Genomic DNA, 16,349 nt, shown 5'->3' with positions numbered 1-16,349 from the left:
CCTTTTATGCACCAGTTGGCTCAAATATGGGACATGATATATGATTTTATAGGGAGCAGTTCAAATGTATGTGCTGTATATAAATTATATAAATTGTATACCATTAATTATTACCATTATGTTGCCAACGAGACCAAAAATATTTATTTTAAGAACTATGTGCATACTGAATATTGCCTAGAAGCCATTTTTGTATAATGTATTAATACGTTTTCTTAATCTTGTAAAGATCATGTAATTTTTTAATTATATTACAGGAATGGCGATGCTGAAATGGTTGCTGTTTACTATGAACGCATTGATATAGAAGGTCATCACTTTGGACCTTGGTCTGAGCAAAGGAAAAATGCTACCAGAGTAGTAGATCAAATGCTACAAAATCTTGACCAACAAATTAAAGTAATTATTTATTTACATATTTATTGAAAATCTGTAATTCCGCTCAGAATTCTGAGAGCATGCAATGTTTTATGTAAGAAAAGATGCTGAAAGACGCTTATTTTACTATGCTTCTTATAAGGCACTAGCAGGATGACCCGGATTCGCACAGGTATATTTCCACTATCTCATTTAATGTTTGTGTGTGAGGTTAAAATATATCCACAGTGTTCCCCATAACAGTGACCTCTACTGCACCCCGCCTCTTAACACTGACCTCCATAGCTGACCGTCCCCTTAACTGTGACCTCCACAGCAGCCTCCCCCCTTAACTGTTACCTCCACAGCACTCTGCTCCTTTAGGCCTCTTGCACATAACCGTATTTCCTCCGTGACATATGGTCCGTGAGCTGGCCATATGTTCCGGAGCGGCATTGATCGTGTACACGGGAGCATCATAGATTATAATGATGCTGCGCACTTCGGGCCGCCAGCGGGGCTATTGTCCCGCACTCTTTGTAATCTATGATGCTGTGCGCTCCCGTGCGCACGATCAATGCCACTCCGGAACATATGGCCCGCTCACGGACTGTATGTCACGGAGGGCATACGGTCGTGTGCAAGAGGCCTTAATAGTGTCATCCACAGCGCCCTGCCCCTTTAAAGGCGACCTACAGCAGTGAAGAAAAATGGCTGGGTTCTTATGGAAACATGGTGTAAAACTGTGTGTATGTCGAGAATGGAGGACTTTTAGCTTCTATTGACCGATAAGGGTCTTGTGACAGTATGTATGGCAGTTAGCATATGAGTGAAAGACCTGTGGGCTTCTATTGGCTAATGCAGGTCATGTGATGGTGCCATGTTTGCATTTTTGGGAATATCTCAGGAATGGTACATCATAGAGAGCCCGGTCTAAAACCTTCCCGGACGCTTGATGTACCTTTGTGCCAAATTTGGTGCAAATTGGTCCAGTCATGTGGCTGTGCATAAAAAATAGAAAGACAGACAGACAGAAATTCATATATATATATATATATATATAGAGAGAGAGAGAGAGAGAGAAGTTTTATATATACAGAGATAAAGCAACTAAAGGCTATTGACACATTTGATGGCATTTATTATTATTACATTTTACTGATCTTGGGCCCAATTCTTTTTTTTCCAATTTGTCTTTATTAAAATGTTTGTCTACTACAGTTTTCAGTTTCATTCCATATGCAGAGTGCAGCTTCTTCCTAGTGCTTAATCTCTTCAATCCTGACATCTCATAAACACTCATATAAACTTACCTGTCAGGAGTAAAGAGACAAGGGCTATAGATCGCACTGTCAGAATAGCTCTTTGTCAAATTCACTAAGAAGGAGAAGAAACGGCCTGCAAATGCAGTCAAAGTGGAGGCTGTAGAAGACAAACTGAAAAATTGTTTTCAGCAATAGTAATTATTTTTGGCAACAGATACAATAACTAGAATGCAATAATAAAAAAATTGCCTCAAAGTTGTCCGTAGCCTTTAAAGGACTTGTCTAAATTAAATATAAATTTGGCCTATGCCACCTAATGCTGTAAAAAATATTATATACTCACCTCGTTCTCCTGCACTGTTTTCTGCACCACCAGTGCGGTCCTTCTCCTGCTTCTCAAACTATATACCACCTAAGAATAGTGAATATATAAGAAGAAAGATGGAGACAGCATTGCCTTTTGCTGGAATTTATTCCGGATGCAACGTTTCGGCAAGAAAACCTTTGTCAAGCATGCATTCACCCAGTGATTAGGGGTTTAAATACCCCAGTAGTGACAGTATATTACAGTCACTACTGGGGTATTTAAACCCCTAATCACTTGGTATATGCATTGTTGATAAAGGTTTTCTTTATGAAACGTTGCATCCGGAATAAATTCCTACAAAAGTACGTGCTGTCTCCGTCGTTCTTCTTTTATATGTGGATTATGCAAACAGCTTACCACTTTTCCCTGGTGACGTGCCCCCACCGCCCATCAAAATAGGTGTGCTGACCGCCCCCTCTTTTTTCTAAGAATACTGAATTGCTACAGCAGACCTATGCTATTATTGCTGCAGTCTTGTATACAAACAGCAGCAGGAGGATCAGAGCTATGGCGTAGAGAATTGCAGGAGAAGGAGGTGAGTATATAATCATCTTTTATTTTACAGCATTACATGACATAAAAGCCGAATTTATAATTAACTAGGACAAAACCTTTTCAGATACCCAGTGGAATATCTGTAATGGGGCTGCAAACTATGATATGTCAGTGGCCGTGCGGGTGTCCTCTCATGGAGTGGTGGAGAAGTAATTGGGCCCCATAAGACACCAGGGCCCAGGTGTAACTTTTGCATTCCTTATAGTTATGCCACTGCATAAAGTAAAAATCCTAAGCAAAGAAGAGGCACATGATATGCCCCCAATGTCTGAGATGGGAAAACCCCTTTAAGTTTGCTGTCCACTAAAATTCCTGAGTCCTTTTCCATGTCAGTGTTACCCAGTGTCTTATCATTTAGTATGTACGGGTGACTTGCATTATTCCTTCCCATGTGCATAACCTTACATTTTTCAGTGTTGAACCTCATCTGCCACATATCTGCCCAAGCCTCCAATCTATCTAGATCCCTCTGTAGCAGTATACTGTCCTCTTCTGTGTTAATTAGGGATCGACCGATATAGATTTTTTAGGGCCGATATCGATACCGATAATTTGTGAACTTTCAGGCCGATAGCCGATAATTTATACCGATATTCTCTGAATTTTCATTTTTGAAAAAAATAATCCTACACAAATCTGCTCAAAATGAATATGTTTATTGTTAATGTGTATTTTTTTTTGTAAATTTTTCATTTTCATTTATACTTAACATTTTGGTGTTTTGTTTTTTCTAACTAACTTAGGGACTAGAACCCTTGTCCTATTGACCCTGATAGAGCTCTATCAGGGTGAATAGGACCTTACACTGTCCCTGCTGCTCTGTGCTCTTGCCATGGCAGCCAGGGCTTCAATAGCGTCCTGGCTGCCATGGTAACTGATCAGAGCCACAGGCTTACCCTGCTGGGGCTCTGATCGGAGGAGGAGGGGCGAGGGGACCCTGTTGCCACTGCCACCAATGATTAATACTGGGGGGGCTTGGGTGGGGGGACAGACTGCGCCACTAATATTTTTATACTGGGTTGGGGGTGGGGGGCGCACTGCACCACCAATGTTTTTAATACGGGGGTGGGGGTGGGGGGTGCACTGCGCCACCAATGATTAATACTGGGGGGCTTGGGGGGGGGACAGCACCACCAATGAAGATAAATCTCTCATTTATTCATATACAGGAGGCGGGAGCTGGCTGCAGAATCACATAGCCGGCTCCTGACCTCTGTGAGCTGTAGCTGCGATCCGCGGCACCTGAGGGGTTAACTACTGCGGATCGCAGCTACCGCTCATAGAGGTCGGGAGCCGGCTATGTGATTGTGCAGCCAGCTCCCGCCTCCTGTTCAATTTGAATGAATGAGTAAGTTAACATCATTGGTGGCGCAGCGGCCACAGCCCCTCCCCTCCTCTTGTCCCCCCTCCTCTCATTGGCGGCAGCGGCAGCAGCAGCACAGGGGGGAGGGAGACACTGCTTCCTTCTCCCCTGTGCTGCTGAGGGAACATGGAGAGAGCTGAGAGCAGCAGCGATCTGTGTTCCCCATACGTTATCGGAATATTGGCAAAATAGATGCCGATACCGATAACGGTCAAAATCCTGAATATCGGCCGATAATATCGGTTAATTACTTTACACAGTTTAGTGTCATCTGCAGAAATTGATATTTTACTGTTTTAAGCCTTCTACAAGATCATTAATAAAAATATTGAAGAGAATAGGGCCCAATACTGACCTATTTGGTACCCCACTAGTGATGGTGACCCAATCTGAGTGTGTACCATTAATTACCACCCTGAGCCAGTTACTTACCCATAGACATTTTTGCCCCAGTCCAAGCATTCTCATTTTATATACTGCAAATTTGATAAACGGGAAACAAGGTGCTCATAGGGTAGTAATTTTTGGTAGATAGTGTTAGATAGAGTACTGTATCAGTAATTGCACTCACCTTCTGGTGTTTGTGCTTGTGTAAGGCGGGGGGAGTAAAAATTCGATCCAGATGAGGTTTGCTGCCGGTATCTTTCTCAATCCTTGGAGTCGCCAGTACTCCAGAGGAGTGATGTAGAATGCTGTGAAAGGCTGTGTACTAGCTTGTACACACTGTGATACCTTTTGGCGCAAAACCACAATAGCGAATGTCGTCTTTTTAGAAATATTTATTTATTTATTTAATAAATATTTCCAAAAAGACAACATTCGCTATTGTGGTTTTGCGCCAAAAGGTATCACAGTGTGTACAAGCTAGTACACAGCCCTTTCACAGCATTTTATATACTATCCTTTTATGTGGTATAGTATCAAATGCTTTGGAGAAGTCAAGATATATGACATCCATTTACTCACCCTGGTCCAGTCTAGAACTTAACTCCTCATAAAAACAGATTATATTAGTTTGACATGAATGATCCCTCATGAAGCCATGCTAAAACGGCTTTATTTGCTTATTTTCATTGAGATACTCCAGTATAACATCTTTTAGAAAACTTTCGAACCGTTTACCCACAACATATGTTAGACTTACAGGTCTAGAGTTCTTAGGCTCTGTTTTTGACCCCTTTTGGAATATTGGCACTATTTACTAAGCACCAATCCTGTGGAACACTTCCTGTCAATATAGAGTCCTTAAATATCAGAAATAAGGGTCTGGCTATGATATTACTTAATTCTATTAGGATACAGCGGTGTATGTCATCTGGACCCGGTTATTTGTCTATTTTAATCTTTTTAAGACGCCTTTGCACTTCTTCCTGGGTCAGTGTCACCACCAGACATCTGAAAAGCTCTGACAGATGCCTTTCAGAACCTCCTCCTTGAGCTTCCTTTGTTTTGGTTTTCAGTTCCTCATCTCGTTAGCCTCTCTCAGCTGTCATGTAGTTGGACTGATTGCATCCCTTTAAATTCCTCCCCATAATGCATTAGTGTGCGGTTTATACAACTTCCTGGAGTGTGTGTGCATGCTGATCCTATTTCCCAGTCTTCTACAAGATAAGTGTTGTACATTCATTTGTGATTTTCTGTTTGCTGGATCCCAGGTGACCCTGACCCCCTCCGTGTCTAGTGTAGGGAGCCGGTGGTCATGTCCCCTCACTATTATAGGGTGTTCAGGTGTTATACAGTCGAGGTACGAGGATATGCGATCATCTACCATTGGGATTTTTGCATAGGCTGAGCAGTCAGGGAGAGTGCCAGGTCTGATGCAGGGATCTCTCTTTTTGTTCCTTAGTTTTGGATCCAGTGAGTCATATATTCATTTTGTGTTGTCTTGTTTCCTGTACACCTTCCGTGACAGTCAGTCAGGTCACATTTAATGGGGAATTTACTTTTACATCACTAAAAGAAACTGTAAACAAAGTACTGAACGTGAGTTAGAAGCAGGCTGAGATGCTGAATTAAGGGAGCTTTGGTACAGCAAGTACCGTATTTTCGTGGATGGCACAGTTAAGGGGTGGGGGGGTGTCTGTGGATGGCACTGTTATGGGCTAGGGGGTCTGTGGATGGCATGGTTATGGGGTGGGGGGTCTGTGGATGGCACATATATAACAGTACCATCCACAGATCCCCCCCTGTAACAGTGCCAGCCACAGATCCCCCCTGTAACAGTGTCCGTCATCCACAGATCCCCCCATAACAGTGTCCGTCATCCACAGATCCCCCCATAACAGTGTCCGTCATCCACAGATCCCCCCATAAGTGTCCGTCATCCACAGATCCCCCCATAACAGTGTCCGTCATCCACAGATCCCCCCATAACAGTGTCCGTCATCCACAGATCCCCCCATAAGTGTCCGTCATCCACAGATCCCCCCATAACAGTGTCCGTCATCCACAGATCCCCCATAACAGTGTCCGTCATCCACAGAATGCCCCCATAACAGTGTCCGTCATCCACAGATCCCCCATAACAGTGTCCGTCATCCACAGACCACCATTAGTTACAAACCCACCAAAAGCACACCTTTTGGTTAAAAATATATTTTTTCTTATTTTCCTCCCCAAAAACCTAGGTGCGTCTTATGGGCCGGTGCGTCTTATAGGGCGAAAAATACGGTATATTACAATTTATCCCGATATTCACCTTGGGATACACCTTTAAGTTATTTACTATTCACAATTGTTCCACAGATTTATCTTTCTGATTTTGTTAATTGCTTCCTGATTTAACGACTGTATGTACAATATTACATTTTGATCAGGGCTTTCAATTTATAATAACAGCCACTTTCAGAGAATAAGTAAGAACTTACCAGTGTCCTAAGAGTAAATAATATTGCTTTATTTTAAAGTGTTTTTTTTTTGTTTGTTTTATATACTATAAATAATGATTTAAATGAAAAAATCTAAAACATTCTAATATAATTTATTATCTTTTTGAGGAGATATTAGTTTACTATCAGAGGCTGTACATTCAGAAGTAGCAAACTTGTCTATATCTAGTCCTGCAGTGGGCTGGGAAGTAGATACAATTGCACCTAGAAAATGCATTAAAAGCTCTGTTAGGGACCTCCTTTGCAGATTCCCCCCAAAAAAATACTTGCCCAAATAGTGGAGCATGCCGCGGTATTTTGTACAGTAAAATGTCAGATTTTCTGTAGAAACCTGACAGACTCCATTAGAAACAGTGGTCTCTGTCAGGTGATGTTCGTGTTAGTTATGTGAAGGATTCAGCACTGCAGGTATTTCTATTGTTCTACTCCTACAGCAGAGCAGAAAAACTGAAACAACAATGCTGGTGAGAACCCAGCCTAAACTTCCTGACCTGCAGAATAAAACTGGAAGCAATATACCAGAGAGACATGTACAGTCGTGGCCAAAAGTTTTGAGAATGACACAAATATTAGTTTTCACAAAGTTTGCTGCTAAACTGCTTTTAGATCTTTGTTTCAGTTGTTTCTGTGATGTAGTGAAATATAATTACACGCACTTCATAGGTTTCAAAGGCTTTTATCGACAATTACATGACATTTATGCAAAGAGTCAGTATTTGCAGTGTTGGCCCTTCTTTTTCAGGACCTCTCCCATTCTTTCATAATCACTTCTTGGAGTTTGTCAGAATTAGTGGATTTTTGTTTGTCTACCCGCCTCTTGAGGATTGACCACAAGTTCTCAATGGGATTAAGATCTGGGGAGTTTCCAGGCCATGGACCCAAAATGTCAATGTTTTGGTCCCCGAGCCACTTAGTTATCACTTTTGCCTTATGGCACGGTGCTCCATCGTGCTGTAAAATGCATTGTTCTTCACCAAACTGTTGTTGGATTGTTGGAAGAAGTTGCTGTTGGAGGGTGTTTTGGTACCATTCTTTATTCATGGCTGTGTTTTTGGGCAAAATTGTGAGTGAGCCCACTCCCTTGGATAAGAAGCAACCCCACACATGAATGGTCTCAGGATGCCTTACTGTTGGCATGACACAGGACTGATGGTAGCGCTCACCTTTTCTTCTCCAGACAAGCCTTTTTCCTGATGCCCCAAACAATCAGAAAGAGGCTTCATCGGAGACTATGACTTTGCCCCAGTCCTCAGCAGTCCATTCACCACATTTTCTGCAGAAGATCAATCTGTCCCTGATGTTTTTTTTGGAGAGAAGTGGCTTCTTTGCTGACTTCTTGACACCAGGCCATCTTCCAAAAGTCTTCACCTCACTGTGTGTGCAGATGCGCTCACACCTGCCTGCTGCCATTCCTGAGCAAGCTCTGCACTGGTGGCACTCCGATCCCGCAGCTGAATCCTCTTTAGGAGACAATCCTGGCGCTTGCTGGACTTTCTTGGACGCCCTGAAGCCTTCTTAACAAGACTTGAACCTCTTTCCTTGAAGTTCTTGATGATCCTATAAATTGTTGATTGAGGTGCAATCTTAGTAGCCACAATATCCTTGCCTGTGAAGCCATTTTTATGCAACGCAATGCTGGCTGCACGCGTTTCTTTGCAGGTCACCAAGTTAATTTTCATGGCAAAGAAGGACTATGCAATTCATCTGATCACTCTTCATAACATTCTGGAGTATATGCAAATTGCTATTATAAAAACTTAAGCAGCAACTTTTCCAATTTCCAATATTTATGTAATTCTCAAAACTTTTGGCCACGACTGTACACCTCCTGCTGAATCCTCTTCAAAAGATCACCCCTTAGGCTATTTTCAAACCCATGGTAGAGCCCTCTGGCAGAGGAACAGCCTGCCGGAGTTCACTGTATTTGGCCTAGCCGGATACTGCCGTTTACGTCAGACCTTATTTACTATAATGGGATCCATCCGGTTTCCTACATGAGCATCAGGTTTCAGCCAGATGAAAACTGCCAGAACAGATGGATAGCTTTACAGCAGGTGTAGAATTAGCCTTAGCTAGATTGGATACAAGTGTACCCACTTCGCAGCCAAGAGCATGTCACTGCTGAGGCCAGTCACTGGCTTTCATTAACTTTCAACCTGAAAACCCCCTTTATATCCCCTTTGCAAAATAATTCAAGATGCTTAATTTTTGTAAGATTCTTTTTTCAAATTGATCTTAAATTTTCCTAAATTACCAAAGAACCAAATACAAACCATCTTTTGTCAAAGTTTTGTGTCTTGCTAGAAATTAACCTGTATGGGTACATGCACACGTTCTGGATTCATGTGCGGAGGAACCGCACTGAAATCCGCAGGTGTTCGCAGGCAAATCTGTGCAGTCAATCCGCATCAATTGGTTTGGATTTGCATGCGGATTTGGTGCAGATTTTACTAAATGACTGAAGAAAATCCGGTCAGGAAAAATAAAATAAATTGACATGCAGGTCAAAATCTGCTCGGAAAAAATCTGCATTGTGTGCATTGAGAATTTCAAATTCTCATAGAATGCAATGTACATGACCTACGGTGCGGATTTTCCGCATGTAAATCCGTGCGGCAAATCCGCACGCAATCCTGATCGTGTGCATTTAGCCTAACACCCTTTACATGTCTGTTAAATATTTTGAGAGTAAAATGCATTCAAAGCACATTCCACGATTAACAAAACACCTAGGGGGGAATTTATCATGAAGAGAATATGTGAACTAAGTTTTGCCGGAGTCTGTGTTGGAGTACTTTGTGCCACTTTTCTCAGGTGTCACAGGTTGTTTGATAAATTTGTCTCATACGTAAGCCTCCCTTAACACACTTTTGCCTAGAGAAGCTCCTCCACTTTTCCTACTCCAGCCTCCTCCTGGAGTGACACTGCCACTTATTTGCGATTAAAAAAATGTCGCAATGATAAATCTGGAGTGAAACTCCTGCGCAACTAGGTCCAAGTTAAAAAAACAACTAATCTTTGAGCCTACAACTGCTGTGGAAGTAACCCTACTTTTAAATTACCTCTAAGGTCTAAAACTCACAAAACTATGCAGGCTTCAGAGAGCAAGGTATTGTGCTCATTTAATGGAAACCTGCCATCAAAAACCATAAAATCCTGCTGTTTTCTTACTGGCCACTAAGCCTAATAATGGGAGCCACTTCTTGGTCTGTACAGATCACGTTACTGCAGCTACCTGCTTATCTATACACAGGTGATATCATTACAAGCAGGATTAGAATGACAGATAAGACAGGATCCACCATTCACAATAGCTGATTGTCAAAGCTTATCTCTACTTTCCTTGTACAAAGACCTCTGCACAGATTACAGAGCATGCCCAGAAAACTCTCTCATAGAAGTCAATAAAGTCTGCTCCTGACCATTGTGTCTATGGACTATGGGGCTGCCGTAAAGTAATTTTCCTACTTAACTGGCAGAAGAAAAGTGGGCACAATGACAGGAAACAGTGATCGTGCCACCCCCATCATTGAACCCCTCAGATGCTGCGTTTAGCGCTGATTGCGGCATGTGAGATTAACATTGAGGGCTTTCAGGGGTTAATCCGGTAAAATAAAAATGTGTGGTGACGTGATGAATTCATCACTCTAACCAAGATTTTGCACGGTATCTTAACTCAAGGTGGCCACGGTACCTCCCTTGATATAATTAACGGCGGTGAAACAAGGGCTCGGTGGGGACACTTCCCTATGCTCAATCTGGCACGGACCACTGTCCAGCTCGTGCCTTATATACAGTTAGGTCCATATATATTTGGACAGAGACAACATTTTTCTAATTTTTGTTTTGTACATTATCACAATGGATTTTGAACAAAACAATTCAGATGCAGGTGAAGTTCAGACTTTCAGCTTTAATTCAGTGGGTTGAACAAAATGATTGCATAAAAATGTGAGGACCTAAAGCATTTTTTAAACTCAATCCCTTCATTTCAGGGGCTCAAAAGTAATTGGACAAATTAAATAATTGTAAATAAAATGTTAATTTCTAATACTTGGTTGAAAACCCTTTGTTGGCAATGACTGCCTGAAGTCTTGAACTCATGGACATCACCGGATGCTGTGTATCCTCCTAGTTAATGCTCTGCCAGGCCTTTACTGCGGCGGTTTTCTGTTGCTGTCTGTTTGTGGCCTTTCTGTCTGAAGTTTAGTCTTTAACAAGTGAAATGCTCTATTGGGTTCAGATCAGGTGACTGACTCGGCCATTCAAGAATATTACACTTCTTTGCTTTAATAAACTCCTGGGTTACTTTGGCTTTATGTTTTGGGTCATTGTCAATCTGTATTATGAAAAGCCGACCAATCAGTTTGGCTGCATCTGGCTGGATTTGAGCAGACACTATGTCTCTGAAAACCCCAGAATTCATCCGGCTGCTTCTGATCTGTGTCACATCATCAATGAATACTAGGGACCAAGTGCCACTGGCAGCCATGCATGCCCATGCCATCACACTGCCTCCGCCGTGTTTTACAGATGATGTGGAATGCTTTGGATCATGAGCTGTACCATGCCTTCACCATAATGTAGAACGAAACATGCAATGCAACAGCTCTCTGCAAACCAAATAAAGTACAAAAATGCATAATAATTGCTAATGCTGTGCTTATAAATTAGAGATGCTCAGCAAATACATTTTGTACAAAATTATTTGAGCCCGTCTGCCGCACGTCAAGGCGATCTCTGTAAGACTGGAACCTAACCCTAAATTCTAGTGTGGGTTCCACATGCATGCTGGGCCTGCTTTAATTTATAAGTATAGCATCTCTAATTTATAGGCATAGCATTAGCAATTATTATGAATTTTTGTACTTTATTTGGTTTTCAGAGAGCTGTTCCATTGCATGTTTCATTCTACATTGTTGTGTTTTCAGCCATAGCAACGTGCCCCTGTGCATTGGGATGTGCTGACTGACCCGCTTTTTTCTTTGCAGTTTATGCCTTCACCATACTTTTTTCTTTCCATCATCCTGGTAGAGGTTGATCTTGGTTTCATCTGTCCAAAGAATGTTCTTCTAGAAGTGTGCTGGTTTTTAAGATATTTTTTTTTTTTTTTTTTTAGCAAAGTCCAATCTACCCTTCTTATTCTTGAGGCCTTTGGGTGGCTTGCACCATGCAGTGAACCCTCTGTATTTACTTTCATGCAGTCTTCTCTTTATGGTAGATTTGGATATTGATATGCCTATATCCTGGAGAGTGGCCGTTGTGAAGTGGTTTGTCTTCACCATGGTAATTATTCTGTGATCATCCACCACTGTTTTCTTCCGTGGGCGTCCAGGTCTTTTTGCATTGTTGAGGTCACCAGTGCTTTCTTTCTTTCTTAGGATGTAGCAAACTATAGATTTTTTCACTCCTAATAGTGTAGCAATTTCTCGGATGTTTTTTTTCTGTTTTTTCGCAGATGAAAGATGGCTTGTTTCACCTGCATGGAGAGCTCCTTTGACCGCATGTTTACTTCTTGGCAAAATCTTCAAAATGCAAGCACCACACCTCAAATTAACTCCAGGCCTTTTATGTGCTTAATTAAGAATGAAATAATGAAGAAATTGCCCACAAAACAGCCTTTGAGCCAATTGTCCAATTACTTTTAGTCCCTTTAAAACAGGGTGCCACATGTAAAGGAGCTGAAATTCCTAAACCCTTCATCCAATTTGAATATGGATACCCTCAAATGGAAGCTAAAAGTCTGGACTTCATGTCCATGATATAACTATAACTTGAATATGTTTTAGTAAACAGGTAATAAAAACTATATTTGTGTCAGTGTCCAAATATATATGGACCTAACTGTATATACCCTAAAAGAGATCTGGTTTTTTTTTTTATTTCTTGCTCCTATCACTTCTAGCTTTCTACAGTAACCCCTGTACTGGGTTGAAACATGGCATGTAGGGATTTAAGTGAAGGACATTTTTAGGGAATAGGCCCCAAGCGGGGACAGGTTCCTGACGGAGTCGCCCCTATCAGGGCGGGTGCTCTGTGTATGTTAGTCAGGGACCGCTAGCCCCATGCCCCCTTTGCAAGTAGAGCTATAGTATTAGGGTCTGCTAGTTTTTGTCCTTATTTTGCCAGCAACATCACAAGCTCCGGCTACCTAGACTCTACCGTCATCAAACTGAGAGATGGGCACCTGCAGAACCTAATTCCCGGGTTGGGTAAGACTTTTCCAATTATTTTCCAGGCAGCTACTATTCAGGTGTACAAGTGAGTTTGTTGCATATTTTAATATATTTTTCTCACCATATGATTTGAGCATGGCATGATTACTTTGTTTACGTTTATTCTAAATTAGTAAAAGTTGTGTTTTATAATTAGGTCCAAGTCCCCTGGAGGTTTTGTGGTATTGATTGGTGGGAGACTCAAATATCCATATATTTTTACTTGTGTAGTGGTTTTCATTATTTGGTTTTCTCAATATTTACTACCCTGATTCTGAAGTTTACAGAAACACCCCATATGTGGTCGTAACTTGCTGCATGGGCACACGGCAAAAGCTCCCTGCCTCTCTCTCATCCCTATGGATGCCGCTGGAGGCTACTGACCGCGGCATCTATGTGGTTAAACGGCCAAGATCGGTGCCAGAACCAATTTCGGCTATAGCAGTAGAGTGTCAGCTGTAAGTTACCGCTGACATTCTCTGCTGATGGCGGCGGCACAGCCATCAGAGCCGGCACAGATGATCAAGCTGCAGGGGGCATCTGGGGTTGATGGGGGACAATGGCAGCATATGGGGGGGGGGGGGCAGTGAAATTATCAGTGACACGGGGGCACGCAGGTGGTCTTGCCTGATTTCGGGCTGTCATCTCCAGCATGTAGATTACAGCCTGAAACCGTCATTTTGTCACTGAAGCGGTCCGATTGTTACTTGCAATTTGGACATACAGTTACGTCCAAATGCGTGAACAAAATTTCAGCAGCAGCCATTGCAGGAGAAATGTAGTATACCTTGGTGGCCATTCAGATTAACTCCAAGTCCATCTAATGCTGGATGGTCCAGGTCTGCTAGAGTAAGATGTACTACTTTTGATAGTGGCTCTCTGGCTCATAGAGGGGGTTCCTGAGAGCTGATCCCCTTGCTATGGCATACATATGTCCTAAAATGGCGTGTAGTCAGGGGTTGTCCTAATTGGACAATCCTTGTAAAGGGAATGTGTCATCAGAAAATGTTTAAATGATGTTTTATGTCGAACTTTGGTGATGCTACTTTTAAGTTTCCATGTTAATATATATATATATATATAGGTAAGGCTGGTTCCAGCCTGTATTTGTGGGAGGGGCGTCTGGCCATATATACCTCTCGCTTCCGTCCAGCCAGGCGCCCGAGCTTCACGCATCACTGCGGCTACGCTCCCTCCTTCAGTGTCGTCACTTCCGGGTATCGCGGTCACGTGCCTCTGTCGCCAGCTCCGCCGCCAGCCTGCCAGGTAATCGGGGTGTAGCGTCCCCGCTCCAGCCAGTTTACGTTCGGTCTGGTCCCTGGCGTTGGGGGGGTTGCCCGGTGGGGATGCCGCTCTCCCCCAGCATGTTCCGCCCACGCAGGCACAGGCGGCTGGGTCGGGGGAGCGGTGTCCTAGTTTAGCACGCTTCCGTTTTATGCCGCTCTGCATAAGGTTCATAAAAGTGTTAAAGGGCCAGTGGCAGAGTCACGGCCAGGCTTTGTTTGTTTGCCTTTGTAACAGCGCTGTCTGCACTGAAACTATTCACAAAATTCTGTTGTCATGGTGCAGGGGTACTCCTGTGTCAAGGCGAGGCTATGTTTGTATGCTTTTGAAACTACGCTGTCAGCACTGAAAGTATTCACAAATTCTGAGGTTATGTTGCAGGGGTACTCCTGTGTCCAGGGGGGCTTCGCTACATTCATGCCTCCTAAACCCCTCCAGCAGGTCACCAGCGGGTTTATTATACTATTTGTGGGCCCATTTTCAGAGCAGCAATGCTGGCTGGTATAAAAAAAAAAAAAAAAAAGGGGGGGTGTTGTAAAAAAAAAAAAAAAAAGGAAAAAAAAAAAAAAATACAATAATGATAAATTTACGCTTATATTTCAGGGTTAAAATCCTTCAGCATCATAGTGCCAGAATTTGCGGTCTAGTCGAGGGGGTTTTTCACGTTATTGTTTTAACTCAGCATTTTCTGTTGTATTTGGCTGCTGGCTCCCGGTTCCCCCTTTTTGCGGGGTCCTGGGATCGCCCAGGTTGTCAATGTCCCTGGATCGCCCAGGTTGTCAATGTCCCTGGATCGCCCAGGTCGTCAGTGTCCCTGGATCGCCCAGGTCGTCAGTGTCCCTGGATCGCCCAGGTTGTCAATGTCCCTGGATCGCCCAGGTTGTCAATGTCCCTGGATCGCCCAGGTTGTCAATGTCCCTGGATCGCCCAGGTTGTCAATGTCCCTGGATCGCCCAGGTTGTCAATGTCCCTGGATCGCCCAGGTTGTCAATGTCCCTGGATCGCCCAGGTTGTCAATGTCCCTGGATCGCCCAGGTTGTCAATGTCCCTGGATCGCCCAGGTTGTCAATGTCCCTGGATCGCCCAGGTTGTCAATGTCCCTGGATCGCCCAGGTTGTCAATGTCCCTGGATCGCCCAGGTTGTCAATGTCCCTGGATCGCCCAGGTTGTCAATGTCCCTGGATCGCCCAGGTTGTCAATGTCCCTGGATCGCCCAGGTTGTCAATGTCCCTGGATCGCCCAGGTTGTCAATGTCCCTGGATCGCCCAGGTTGTCAATGTCCCTGGATCGCCCAGGTTGTCAATGTCCCTGGATCGCCCAGGTTGTCAATGTCCCTGGATCGCCCAGGCTGTCTGTGTCTCCGGTTTATTCAGGGGGTTTGTATATGTTTTTTAATTCTGTCGTTGTATTGTTCCTCCCTTTAGTTCGGACTTTAGTTGTACGCGTTCTACGTTTTCGGCCAGGCAATTCCGGAGCGCTCTCTGCTCCATCTTTAGCATTTGGGGTTTTGGAGCCGTGCTTCCAAATTCATTCGTGTCCTACCAGGTAGGTGGTTCGTCCGATGGGCATTTTTCACTTTTATTGTTTCTCACAATTCTTCCGTCCGGCCTCTTCGCATACGTCTGTTTCGTTGCTTTTTCTAGGTGTACTTTACTCGTCTTTTTTCTCAGGTCAAACATGTCCCACGTCTCCTCCGATATGGACGATAACGTCTCCATGCCTGGAACTCCCGTCTCTGGGCGCGACAGCGGTGCATCTTTAAGAAGCTGGACGGTGCCTAGATTGGTCGCCGAACTCAACCGCAGGGGGATACGGCATCCGGCGTCGGCCCGCAAGGCCGAATTGTATCGCCTGCTGATGACGGCCCCGGCCCCGATGGCGGGCCCTTCCAACCTGGATGCTATACAGCTGGCCCTAGCTCAGATTCAGTCGTCCATCACTGGGCTGGCCGGCTCAGTTTCGGACATTCAGGCTAGGGTAGCGGTTTTGGAATCCAGGCCCACGGTTTCACCGCAATTTCCAGGGTCGGCAGTCACCCCTGCCATTCCGCTGGAC

General features: G+C 43.7%; 1 protein-coding gene across 1 annotated transcript in view; it reads left to right on the top strand.

Moving 5' to 3' along the window:
* Positions 1–16,349, top strand: part of ENPP6 (ectonucleotide pyrophosphatase/phosphodiesterase 6) — an 84,119-nt gene that overhangs the window by 51,229 nt on the left and 16,541 nt on the right. Inside the window, exon 4 of the mRNA XM_044297442.1 lies at positions 258–399. Within this exon, the coding sequence (XP_044153377.1) occupies positions 258–399 (142 nt within the window). The remainder of the gene's footprint in view (positions 1–257; positions 400–16,349) is intronic.

Source organism: Bufo gargarizans, chromosome 1, assembly GCF_014858855.1.
Source record: "Bufo gargarizans isolate SCDJY-AF-19 chromosome 1, ASM1485885v1, whole genome shotgun sequence".
NCBI classification, from domain to species: domain Eukaryota; kingdom Metazoa; phylum Chordata; class Amphibia; order Anura; family Bufonidae; genus Bufo; species Bufo gargarizans.
The sequence above is the reverse complement of the archived record's forward strand: the minus strand, read 5'-3'. Positions and strand labels throughout refer to the sequence as shown.